At 39.2% G+C, this 13,424-nt stretch overlaps 1 protein-coding gene across 2 annotated transcripts in view; it reads right to left on the reverse strand.

The window, feature by feature from the left end:
• Positions 1–13,424, reverse strand: part of sass6 (SAS-6 centriolar assembly protein) — a 50,046-nt gene that overhangs the window by 12,702 nt on the left and 23,920 nt on the right. For both annotated transcript variants that reach the window (XM_055632897.1, XM_055632898.1), the window contains exons 3-10: positions 12,906–12,985; positions 9,614–9,718; positions 7,381–7,552; positions 6,923–7,000; positions 6,352–6,471; positions 4,670–4,861; positions 4,193–4,387; positions 652–741 (exon numbers count right to left, since the gene is read on the reverse strand). In XM_055632897.1, the coding sequence (XP_055488872.1) occupies positions 652–741; positions 4,193–4,387; positions 4,670–4,861; positions 6,352–6,471; positions 6,923–7,000; positions 7,381–7,552; positions 9,614–9,718; positions 12,906–12,985 (1,032 nt within the window). The remainder of the gene's footprint in view (positions 1–651; positions 742–4,192; positions 4,388–4,669; positions 4,862–6,351; positions 6,472–6,922; positions 7,001–7,380; positions 7,553–9,613; positions 9,719–12,905; positions 12,986–13,424) is intronic.

Consider the following 13,424-nt stretch of genomic DNA (forward strand, 5'->3'; position numbering starts at 1 on the left):
ACAGGGGATATGGGGAGAAGGCAGGAACAGAGTACTGATTTGGGATGATCAGCCATGATCACATTGAATGGCGGTGCTGGCTCGAAGGGCCAAATGGCCCACTCCTGCACCTATTGTCTATTGTTAGTTCAATTATTTAATTTTACCTTTGCTTTGGTTATGTACAGTGGGTTATGTAAATATACAGTTATGTACATATCAATGGGGTTTTAAACACTGATTCCTGCCAGAGTTTTTTTTAAATAAGGTAATTTAGATACAGAAAAAGACACAGTGCTCAAAGTGGAGTAACTCAGCGGGTCAGGCAGCATCTCTGGAGAACATGGATAGGTGACGTTTTGGGTGCAACCTTTATTTAGATACACCCATTTCTAATTGCACTTATAGCGGGAATGTCCATGTAGTCCTTCTCAAAGTTATTCTCACATCACTACTTGATAGGGATCTCTAGGATTTACATATGACAAAGATGAAGGAAAAGCAATATTTCCTTGTTAAGAGAATGAGAGTGATATGCTTCAGTGTCTACTGGCCTTCCCACTTGATGAAGGAAGTCACAGGTTTGGGAGGTGATGTTAGAGGTGCCATGACAAAGAACTGCAGTGTATTTTGTTAATGGTAAGCAATAGTCAGCATAAAACATATAGTTACCTTTAATAATTCTTCTGAAAGAGATTTCACTGTAGCTTCCAGCTTTCCCATTTGCAGTTGCTTTTGCTCCATGCTCTCTTCTAGATTTTTCTGAAAATGAATCAATTTCTGTAGCAATGCAATTTCTCAAAGTTCTGCAAGCTTCTGCAAGCCTTTTCAAAACTCATACAAACATTTTAACAGCATAGTACTACAATAAAAATGCCGATCTAAAAATACAAAGGACTTTTATTGTCATATACACCAATTGGTGCAGTGAAATTTGAGTTGCCATGCAGCACACAAATAAGATAAACACAACACATTAGAATTTGACATAAAACATAAAAAACACACCCCCCCCCCCCCCCCCACAGCGGAATCAACGTTTCCTACTGTGAGGGAAGGCGCCAAAGTTCAGTCCTCTTCCTCTGTTCACCCGTGGTCGGGGCCTATTGAGGCCTCCGCAGTTGCCGCTACGGGCTCGATGTTTCAGGCCCTCGAACAGAAGAACACTCTCAGCAGCCCGGAACCTCCAAATCGGCCGCTTCCTGCCGGAGACCGCGGTTTCCGAAGTCCACAGGCCGAGCTGGGTAGAGATTCAACGCCGGCGATCTCGGCAAGAGATCCCAGGGCTGCGCGATGTTTAAGTCAGTGCCGCCCGCGGCTGGAAAGTCAGCGCCGCCAGCGGCTGGAAGCTCCGCAGGCCACAGCTCCACGGTGTTCAAAGTCGGCAGTCCCAGCATTCCGGAGCTCCAACACGGCGACCCCGGTAAAGCATCGCTCGCTCTGTGGTCCAATCCAGTGCTGCGCCACCGTTGCTGAAGCTGAGACTCTAGCCAGTCTCCAGCAGGAAAGGCCGCGCCAATCCAGGTGGTAGGCCGCGTGGAGGGGGGCGAAGATGCGGCTCGGAGAATAGTTGCATCCTCGAAAACAGTTTCCGCCTTCCCCCCCTCCTCCCACATGAAAAAGACTAAAAGACCTCCAAAGACAAACTTTAAAACAGACTAAAAATAACAAAAAGAATGAAAAGACAGACAGCTGCAGGTTAGGCAGCCACACTCGATGGCACCACCACTAGCACACAACATTAAAAAGTTCAATGTTATAAATCAGCAAAATACAAAAGTGGTATCAACATTTCGACTGACATGCCAACATCCATCTCATAATGAAAACTAGATATTTATCCCCAGATTCCAGAATAGATTATGGATTGTGAAGGTACTTGGCCACAACTGTTCAGAAATATAAAACTAAAAAGATAAACAGGTGGAGCTGGAATAAAGTAAAATGTTCTTTTAAAGAGTTGATACAATCATTGGGCTAAATTCTCTCCAATACGCTGTTCTATTCTACAATGAAAACTAACAGAGCAGTTGACATAATGTGTAGCTGTGCTTTGGCATTTTGAGGTTAAGGTAAAATTAACGTCATTTCAAGCCTATTTGCTTTTGCTGACATTGTCAATTAAAATGAAAAATAAAACATTTTCATCTATATAGGCAAGTTCTTAAAGTTAAGTTTAAGAAACTTGGATTCCTTAAATTAACTGATTATGAGATATAAAAATGAGGGGATATCTGGAGCATGTTTTGCTCTATTGTCCATTATGTTTAGTTTATTCCTCTTATTCAATGTCTACAGGGTTGGAATAATTCTGCAGGTGAATCAGCCCGCAATGGGAATCCTCTGACACCTCATCCAATGTCAATTTTTCACCAGCCGATCAGGTCAGTGAATAACTTTTAGCTACAGGAAGTAACACCAAGCAATCTCCAAGCCACCAAGCAAACCTCCAAGCCACCAACCACCAAGCAAAAGAGTGGTGAATCTCTGGAACTCTCTGCCACAGAGGGTAGTTGAGGCCAGTTCATTGGCTATATTTAAGAGGGAGTTAGATGTGGCCCTTGTGTCTAAGGGGATCAGAGGGTATGGAGAGAAGGCAGGTACGGGATACTGAGTTGGATGATCAGCCATGATCATATTGAATGGCGGTGCAGGCTCGAAGGGCCGAATGGCCTACTCCTGCACCTAATTTCTATGTTTCTAATCTCAACTTCTTCTTACCTATATACATGTACCAATTTTCCAATTGAAAAAAACTGAAATTTGATGAAAAGTAGAAACCTAATGTTCCTATTCCTGTGGCCAACAATACAATACAAATTTATTATCATTTGAGCCCCAGTGAGACTCAAACGAAATGTTGTTTCCACAGCCATACAAACAAAGACACTGTCTTACAGACATACACATAATTAAATTCACACAAACATCCATCACAGTAAAGCCACTGTGATGGAAGGCAAGTCTTTTCTCTCCCCTGTTCTCCGTGTCTCTCCCGATGTCCAAGCCCCAGGCGGGCGATGATGAGTCCCACGGCCATTTTAGGCCGCGCGGGGCGATTTACGGCCCCGCTCCCGGTCTGAAAGTCCAAGGTTGGAACCCCCACGGGCGATGGTGAGTCCCACGGCCATGAAGCCGTGCCGGGTGATGTACGGTCCCGGTCCGGGTTGTTCCAACCCCGTGACACCGGCTGGAGAAGTCGCGTTGCGGGAGCTCCGGGAAGCGGTCTCTCTCTCTCCTCCCAGACCCGCGAGCTCCCGATGTCCCAGTCCACCGGACCTGCGGCTGCGTTGCTGGAGCCTCCGAGCCCCAGGAGTCGAGCCGCAGCAGCGAGTCACCGCCGCTCCCCACGCTCCGAGGCCGGCCACCCCCGACGATGGTGAGTCCGCAGATCCGCAGCTCCGCAGTCTCCGGGACTGGAGCCCCCGGGTCGTTCAGGTTGGAGGCTGCTCCACGGTGCTAGGCCCCAACGACAGCCGAGACCCGACAGGGAAAAAGTCGGGTCTCCCGGACAGGGAAGAGATTTAAACAGTTTCCCCCTCCCCCCCCCGCCCCCCACATTTACACATTTAAAAATACTATTAAAAAACACCAAGCACTACATTTAACTAGACAAAAAATAAAAAATAAAAAAATAAAAAAAAGACAGACAGGCTGTAGGGGCCGCTGCAACGGGTGAGTCGCGCCGCCAATGGGATTCAACTGGTATTCCAACTGTGATTGTACAATTTCATTAGAAATTAATATCCAAGCTTGGAAGTGACAGGAATACATGGCATTCCCTTACAATCTCCTTTAACCAGATCACTGGAGAAGCACAATTACAATGCATTGTGCAAATATTGAAATAATTGAAATATTGAAATAATTCATGTTCATCCCTTACATAAAAAGCAATCAATCAATCAATCAGATTTATTCATCACATACACAATAAAGTGCAGTGAAAATGGTCAGGTTAAGCAGTGCCCTGTCAACTTCAAAATATTTCTGATCTTTGGTGTACAAGCCGTACATTGCAGATGAGCAATCCCATAAGGCATTTAAGCAGTTTTTTGAATATTTTATCTTCAGGTCATTAATTTGTGCACAAGCATCAAAAGGTAATACAGGATCCAAAAGAACTGCGTATCAGGCAATATGTTTCACTACACTTGAATTATGCAATTCTGCTTGATTAAACAACTGTAAATATGAGATTTTTTAATAATACCTTGTGCTCCTGAATACTTTCAAAGATTTCTGTTGTTTTTGTAACTACTTGCTCTTTATCCTTGACTTCCTGTTCCAGGACTGCAGTTCTTGTTCGCAGCTGATTCAGTAGTTTCTCCTTTTCGTGGCACTCTGCATCCAGTGTGGTGTTTTCTCGCCTCAGTGAACTTATTTCCTGTTTGGATCTTTGACATTCCTAAATACCGCAGAAAAGACATAAAATGAAGTTCTTATTTTAAACAGAAATCTATATGAAAATGTAACATTTAATTCAACATAGACTAGGATCAAATTTGAATGTTTTTTCATTAATATGGCGGTGTTACAAAGCAGCCTTATAGACGACGTACGTTAATTCATAACTAAATGATTTTGGTTGGCAACTTGTTTTAATTAAGCAATTTAATTTTTTTTAAGGTGCTTGCATTAAAAACTTTTAGAATTAAGACTTAAAACTATTGAAAAAAGCTTGGCCAACCTCTTCCACGACGCATAATTTGGATTTCGTCTCTCGGATTGTAGATTCCGATTTGTATTTCCGTTCAATAAGATCCTTGTTGATGGTTTCTATTTCAGCTATCCTTCTTTCAAGATGCTGTACCGTTTGACTATGTGCTGCCTCAGTTTCTTTTTTTTGCTGTTCCCATTGTTGCTGGTAATGTGTTTGAGCCTAGAAATTTGGATAATAAAGCAAGTGTCAATAAAGGACTGAAGTAGAGAAAATAATGTCATTACTACTTTTACTAACACACAATCCAAATACATCCTGTAGGAGAAAAAACATATACCAGTAATTATATAGAGGTAAGATTGAATGAAGAAATGATAAAGAGAACTTAATCAGCTGAAGGTTCATGTAACAGTCTATTCCCTCTCTATTAAGTTATTCCAGAGACTTGCCATAACCTAATTATGGACAATAGGTGCAGGAGTAGGCCAAATATCTAGGCTCAAACACATTACCTTCAAGCCAGCACTGCCATTCAATGTGATCATGGCGGATCATCCACAATCAGTACCCTGTTCCTGCCTTCTCCCCATATCCCCTGACTTCGCTATCTTTAAGAGCTCTATCTAGCTCTCTCTTGAAAGTAACCACAGAACCGGTCTCCACCGCCCTCTGAGGCGGAGAATTTCACAGACTCACAACTCTGTGTGTGAAAGAGTGTTTCCTCATCTCAGTTCTAAATGGCTTGCCCCTTATTCTTAAACTGTGGCCCCTGGTTCTGGACTCCCCCAACATCAGGAACACGTTTCCTGCCTCTAGCATGTCCAAACCCTTAATAATCTTATATGTTTCAATAAGATCCTCTCATCCTTCTAAATTCCAGAGTATACAAGCCCAGCCGCTCCATTCTCTCAGCATATGACAGTCTCGCCAACCCAGGAATTAACCTTGTGAACCTACTCCCTCAATAGCAAGAATGTCCTTCCTCCAATTTGGAGACCAAAACTGCACACAATTATGGCTGCTCCTTACCAATTGATCACCCGTAGCTTTGTACTGATACTCCTTGATCCTAATTCTAATCAAAAATAACTATTAACTTGTGGAAGCCTTGGGAATATAAACTATTACCTCCTAAGCATTGTAACATGGAAGCATCTTACCATGTATTCAGGATTTTAAAAAGTGATTTGTATAGCATTTTTTTGCATCAGATTCAAATTTAGTCTAACTGCAATCCTGTACAAACAAAATGCAAGGGCAAATATTTTGCATGGAATATCATATGAACACCTCCATAATTATTATTGTACAGCTATCATCTTTCCAGAAAACATTTTGATTACATACTGTCATTTTCGAAAAAATAGTTGTGTTTTGGGGGCTTACTGTTACTCTGTCTGCGAGAAATGACAGAATCTGCATAACATTTTCAAATCTGAAAGACTGTATTAATCTGTTGATGCCCGCAGAAAGAATTCTAGAAAAGCAAGCAGTGAAGCCGAGATTCACCCATTCTTTTTATGGAAGCACGTTACGTACGTTAGCACGTTAGCAATTCATAGTCATTCATTCGGCAGTGTTTTGGCTAGCATAGGCAGTTTTGAATATGTATTGAATTGTTTTCTTAACGAAACATCCATCCAAGACCTTGTGTTGTTCATTATATTCACACGTTTGTTCTCCAATAATTAATTCATGCATCTCCTCACCTGTAAAGCTTTCTCCCTTTCCGTAGTAACTTCTTGACTGTGTTTGTTTGCTATAAAGTTGGTATGTGTTGTCCATTCATTACGTAATCTGTCCAGTTCCTTACTCTTTTCTGCTAAGGTCTAAACATAAAAATTAAGCAGGAAGTGGTATTAGCCAGTTACGATTTATGTATGTCTTTTAAAGACACATGAGCTGATGAAAATGTAATCACATTTTTACTTTTGGCAATGATGAATCATCAGATGCTGTAACTCATCTGGGACAAAAATTGACAGGAATTGAGAAAAGAGGCAAAAGGGTAGAGTATTAATGGTGTGAATATACAGAACAGATCCTTACATTTTTATGAACTTCATGACAACTGAGGAGCCAAAAATGTAATCTTGTGGCAGACTGAATATTAAAGCACCATAATGGTAAAGACATTGTGTTTAACCCTCGTCAAACAATTCAGATAAGCTAGGAATACATTAAGTAAACATATAATTTCTGATGCACAATGATGTACCGTCATGTTTCAATTCTTGCTGCCATAATGCAAACACAATTAAAGATTTTCTATATACAAACCTGTTGAGTAATGCTTAATCTTTTGGTTAAATCTTCCTCAGTTCTACGTAGCCTTTCCTGTAGTGAACTATTTTCCATCTGAAAGAAAACATTTAAATTAGCTGTATTCTGTCTAATTAGAATAATTTCTTCATTGCAAGGTATCAAGTTAATGGCATTATTCACAGCCTCATATTTTAAATATCACTTAACGCTCAATAAAAAGTTCTAATTTCAGGTTAAGTTTTGATTAAAATTAGACGCCTGAATTAAGCAATCTTGCATGCAGATCTATAATATTTATTCAGCAGAATACTTCACTTAAAGTGAGCCATTATCTACAAAGGCACAGAAATTAAATAACAAATCTGCATCGTCAGATTATTGTACCAATTTTTTGAAAAGATGCATTCTTGCAGCAAATAACCAGTAGAAATTTGAGAATAATAATGTTCTCGTAAATCATTGTAAAAACTAACCTTCACATTTTGAAGGCAGACTGCTAAATATTTCTTGATCTCATTGTCATTTCCTGGAAGCAGCTTTAAGGAGAGGTGTGTGAGGTGTTTGAATGGATTAGTTTCTATTATATTTAAGCTTGCAGGCATGTGATCCAATGCTGGAGACTGAGGTATTAACTGAAGCATAAACCTATTGGGGGAAGAGGGGAAACAGATGGAAGAAAGTTAAAACCGTAATAACAAACATTTCTTTAGAATGTTTCTTTACTCAATGTCTAAACAATCGTCTGTGCAAGCTAGCCATGAAAACACAAGGGAAATTAGCAACTAATCAAGTCACAATGCCACTTTCAAGGAACTATGTACCTGCATTCCTATATCCATCTGCTCTACATCACTTTCCAGAGCCCTGCCATTCACTGAGTTGGTAGACTAAAAAAGCTGGAGTAACTCAGCGGGACAGACAGCATTTCTGGAGAGAAGGAATGGATGACGTTTCGGGTTGAGACCCTTCTTCAGACTAGTTAGGAAAAAGGGGAATAAGAGATGTAGAGATAAAGAACAATGAATGAAAGATATGCGAAAAGTATCTGTTTTTTATCTCTCTACATCATCATCAAATCTCTTGTTTCTCTTTTCCCAAACTAGTCTGAAGAAGGGTCTCGACCAGAAATGTCACCTATTCCTTCTCTCGAGAGATGCAGCTTGTCCCGCTGAGTTACTCCAGCTTTTTGTGTCTATCTTCATTTTATACCAGCACCTGCAGTTCCTTTCTACATATATCAGAAAGCCCATTACATGTAGTTCCCCTGTAACTCGATAGTTGCGTTCCTAATGGGCCTGTCCCACTTTGGCGTTTTTTTGAGCGACAACAGGCGACTGCCGCAAAACATGTTGAAAAATTCTCGCCGACAGTGGCGACAATTTTTGCTGTTGTAGGTGAATTTCATTAAAACTAGTCTCTGGCAGTCGCCTAAAGAGTCGCCTAAGTGGGACAGGCCCATTAAAAAAAATCTCAAGTTATAGAAAATAAAATTATAAAGACAATTGTGTCAATGAAAAAAAAAGGGGGAGCGATTGTTTGTCAATTTCCCAAGTAACTTTCTAAAGTGGACTCGGGCTGGCTGCGTTCTTAAGAGACAATGATATCTGATCAACATTGCATGATAACACATTTGACCCACAAAATACAAATAGTGTTCCCTAATTCAGTCATGCTATATCCAATTTGCACCATATATGAAAACATGTGTTATAACTGAATTACCTGTCTGTTAGTGGAAGGCTAAAAAGATGGCTTTGAATTCACTTGCATAAAATATGAACACTGAATTTAACTTGCATTTCTGCACGTTTAGTTTTCTATTGCTTGCAGCATCCACAACCCTGAAGATATTTCTTGATTAAACTATCACAATTAAATCTCCTACAATGATCTGTTCTGAGGATTTCCAACCTGCAAAGTCACCTCATCAACATCCATCAAAATCCAGCGCAGTCTGGAAATTCCATGCTTTAATGTCCTTGTGTACTCTAACTATAGATTCTAGCTGATGTCTGGAGATGTTGCCGAGCAAAATAGAAAGGGAGCCTATACTTAAAATCCAACGCTGGTCATTTGAAGAAACAAGGAACCACCTGCTGGTTTACAAAAAAAGAGAAAGTTCTGGAGTGACTCAGCAGGTCAGGCAGCATCTCTGGAGAACGTGGATAGTGACTTTAAAGGGTCGGGAAAGAAGTGTCCTAATTTGAAACGTCACCTATCCATGTTCTCCAGAGATGCTGCCTGACCAACTAAGCTACTCCAGCACTTTGTCCTTTTTAAGTTTTCATTTGTATCCATGTATCCTTCCAAGTACATAGGTAGAAAAATGAATGGCACATATCTGAAAAAACATCTAGTAACTCTGTTCCACCACACACTCTTTGTGCCCCTCACTCCAACTAAAAACAAATAAAGATCCTACAATGTAATCAATAACTTAAACACGAACCACAGAGGTGTAAATCTAGACTAGAGACATTAGGATGAATGACATAACTGCAGTAGATCAATGTGCACTATCCACGTTTGTAAGTTCCATCAGAAAAGACAGTTACTCAAAACAATGAATCTCTATTGATTTGAAGGTTGTACAGGCTTCACTACTTTACAAGACTGTCTGTACAGGAGAAGACACTTAATCCTTGGAAAGATTTCAAAACAAAATACTCACTTATGGTAAACAATAGCAGTCAAACACTAACTCACCTTGGAACATCTTTGCTTTGTTCCTGGATACATTGATCCAAAAGCTCAATGAACCGCTGAGGAAATGCAGAGAATTCTACAAGCAGCCCTTGCTGATTCTTTAAACTGTAAAATGAAATTGGTATATTAACATAACATGGTATGGTATTTAAAGCACAAAAGCAATCTAAATGGCCTAAAACTGGGTTCCAAAGGGCTGTCTTTTCACCTTGTGTAATCGTAATCATCAGCATTACAGGTCATGCCCCCCCCCCCCCCCCCCCCCCCCCACATTCTCTTTAACTTGAGAGCTTGTGCCATATGTCTCAATTACTTAATGCAGTTTTGAATACTACAGTCTACTCAATGAGTAGAGAGGTTTTCCCCTCAACTTTTTAAGCAAATATATTGGTGTCACTTATAAAAGCTATCTTATAAAACAGATCGCATATACCTTACAGGATGACCCCAAAAACGTTAAGGCCAACAATATATCTGAAATGCAGTCCATCAAAATACAGTTCCTACAAATAGGAATGTGTTAATGACAATACCATATGATTTCGGTTATTCTGTACCAGGGACAAATTCTGGCTATAACACTAGGGATGTCCTCTGTTCTTTAATAAAATCTTAACACACCCATCTGCATCACCTGTTATTTTACGTTTATATTTTAATCCGTGCACACTGGTGACAAGGCAAGCTCTTATTGTCTTTTAGAAAGTCGTAACCAACCTTCATGAACTGCTGTGATTCTTTTGATGAAGGATGCTAGTGGGAAGGGAATCTCAGGATTAAGACTTAGTAACAATAAAGCTGCAGTGCTACATTTCAAAATTAGGTTGGCATGAGGGAAACATGCAGGCAGTGTTTAATTGCTGAAATGAAAACTAGATCTCCAACTATGTTATGCACTGGAAGAAAAACAGCCTAGAGTTCAGCCAACGAACTAGAGAATTGTTAGTGATGCTGTTTTTCAGATGAGTTATTAAAGACTGCCTGCATGTTTTTCTTCAAACGGTACACCATCCTTACCTTAAACAATTGCTATTTAGTGAAATCATAAGTTTGCTATCAGCTTCAAGACCCTTCTCTCAGATGTAAAATATTAACTTGGTGTTGCACAGATGCTGCCTGACCTGCTGAGTGTTTCCACCATTTTCTGTTCCGATTTCAGATTTTCAACACAGAATTTTTGATTCCCATCTGCTATTCCCATTTTGTTCAACCAATAGCAAGCTTCATGTTCATTTGAAAGTTACTATGAGCATTACACCAAAGGACAACTGACTACGCCACCATAAGATTCTTTGATGGGAGTTCAATAAATGTGCATGCAATTGTTGAGACTTACGATGGGGAATTTACCTGAAGATCAAGTGCATGGGAAATGCTTCTTTATTCATTTCAATGAGATGCAAAGTATTAATTATAATTTTAGGCACTTTTGATTTCTTCGAACTTTAGTTATCTAACCCTCTATAGTTTTCACAGCTTTATCTATTTATTTATTCTTGAGTGTCAGAAACATTCAGCCGTTGACAGCATGGTTATGTAGAGGGTGTGACTAAGCTGACTATTAACATCTACCTCTTGTGAGCAGGGCTTTATTTGCACCCACCCACGCCCACAATATCCCATTACAGCGTAGAAGGCAATGGCTCCACCCAGAACCTTGTGGTCGTACAGACCTAGACCCAGAACCTTGCTGTGAGGAAACAGGCTGGCTTTCCCCCATGTTCTCAAGACCTTGCAGTTTTGATCTTCCAGTTAAACTATTATTGTATTTTTTCATTGAGGATGCAAAACAACTTCCTGGAAATAGAGCAATACAACAAGGCTAGAGTGAATTAACTGAAAGTTACATCAGCGGAATTAAAAACAATTGGAAAAATTAAAAGGATTGGAAGGTAATAAATTGTATTAAAAATGTGCATTCCAAGATTTTAAAAGGAGTGCCTATGGTGATATTGGATATTCTTGCTGTCATCTTTCAAAATCTCACCAATTCTGGAATGGTTCCCAGAAATCAGAAAGTAGCAAACATCACCACACTACTTGAGGAGGAAAAATAAATAAATAAACTACAGGCCAACAATTTGGACTCCTGGCACAAAATGCTATAACAAATCAGCACAGTGGGCAACTGGGGTTTCGGTGCATGAAAGGAATCAAGCAAAGCAAGATTAATAAAACATCAGCCATGTTCTTATTAAATGGTGATCTGGTGCAAAGTACCAAATACCCTACTTCTCATATCTTGTTCTAAAACATGAACAATTAAAAAAACAAATAATAGTAAAAACAATCAATTAAACCCTTATTACTTATACCACCATACATTTAACATTAAGTTATTTCACACAATAGCTCATAAAGAAACACAAACCCTACGATTACACCTATTATATAACTATTATACCAGTGTCAGTCATATTATTAAACCATAAATATCAACTTGAAATGTATGAAACGTCTAAAGGCATCCATACTTTGATTAGCCATGGATCAGTAGTGGCTTTCAATTTCAAAAGAGAACACCAATTACAGTTTACATTTGATGCCCAACAAAGTATTCTAGGTATTTCCAAATCAACAAAAGAAATCTCAACTGAACAGTAATTAACATTAAATTGTGTGAATAACAAAGAATGTATGAGTGCAAGTATAACTGACTGCTCATATTAAAAACAGGAAGTAAACACTGAACATGCAATGTGAACTAACTGCACAACGTTTAAAAATACTGTACTGCTCCAGCTTAAAAACCGCAAAATCCTGTGGCATTATACAATAAATAAGCTTTGCACAAAAATCTGAGAATCTGCAAGTGGCATGGTGCACAATCTTCATTACAAAGCATTTAAGGAATGTTTTGGAAATATTTGGGCATATAAGAATCAAACAGGTATCAGGCAATGCCAGGTTCATGCAGTGGCCACTGGATAATTAGAACTGCTTATTATTCATTTCTCCTCTTCAGTTGGCTTCTTCACATGGCATTTCAGCTGATAAAGAGGGTATGTGCATTTGCAACTGCCACTTTAATACCTCTATTATTCCATCATAATTTTAAATCATTAAAATAATTGGAACAAACAATTACTAAAATTCCTTCAGTAATAATAGATTTTTGCTACATCTTGATTATTTCCTTGTTAAAACTTCAGAATAGTAGATAAAACAAGCAACAAACACACAGCAAAACTTGGAGAAACTGAAATTTTGGGTTAAATGTATAACTTTTCTATCACAAACAAGGCGACCCGTAATAGAAAAACATCAAATATCAGTGTTCTAATACACCCACCTTTGAAAATCATCTTCACTAATTGTAAGGTTATACAAGAAGAAGGGATCTGTGTCATCGGTCAAACGGACGGTTAAATCCTAAGGAAAGGTATTGAAATTATTATTTTTTTTAATATATTTAAAAAATAATATAACATTGTTCCTAAAATGTAATAACAATGAAGCAGATAAACATGATATAAGACTTTAAGCTGCACGCTGATGTATTCCAAATGGATCATTCTCCTCTAAACCATTTCACTCTTCCTTCTCCACTAACCACTTCTCACAACACTTTTCCATGTACAGAACCTCTCCATCTTATGAAAGCTTATTAAAGCTTGATCTAGATTCATTACCTACAAGATCTTTTATTTCCTTTATGATAGTAAGGAAGCTCACAGAACAAGTAGATGCAATAAAAAGGAACTGCGGATGCTGGTTTATACCAAAGATGGACACAAAATGCTGGAGTAACTCAGCAGGTCAGGCAGTATCTCTGGAGAAAATAGACAGGTGAAGTTTTGGGTCACGACCC

The sequence above is a fragment of the Leucoraja erinacea genome, chromosome 3, assembly GCF_028641065.1.
Source record: "Leucoraja erinacea ecotype New England chromosome 3, Leri_hhj_1, whole genome shotgun sequence".
NCBI classification, from domain to species: domain Eukaryota; kingdom Metazoa; phylum Chordata; class Chondrichthyes; order Rajiformes; family Rajidae; genus Leucoraja; species Leucoraja erinaceus.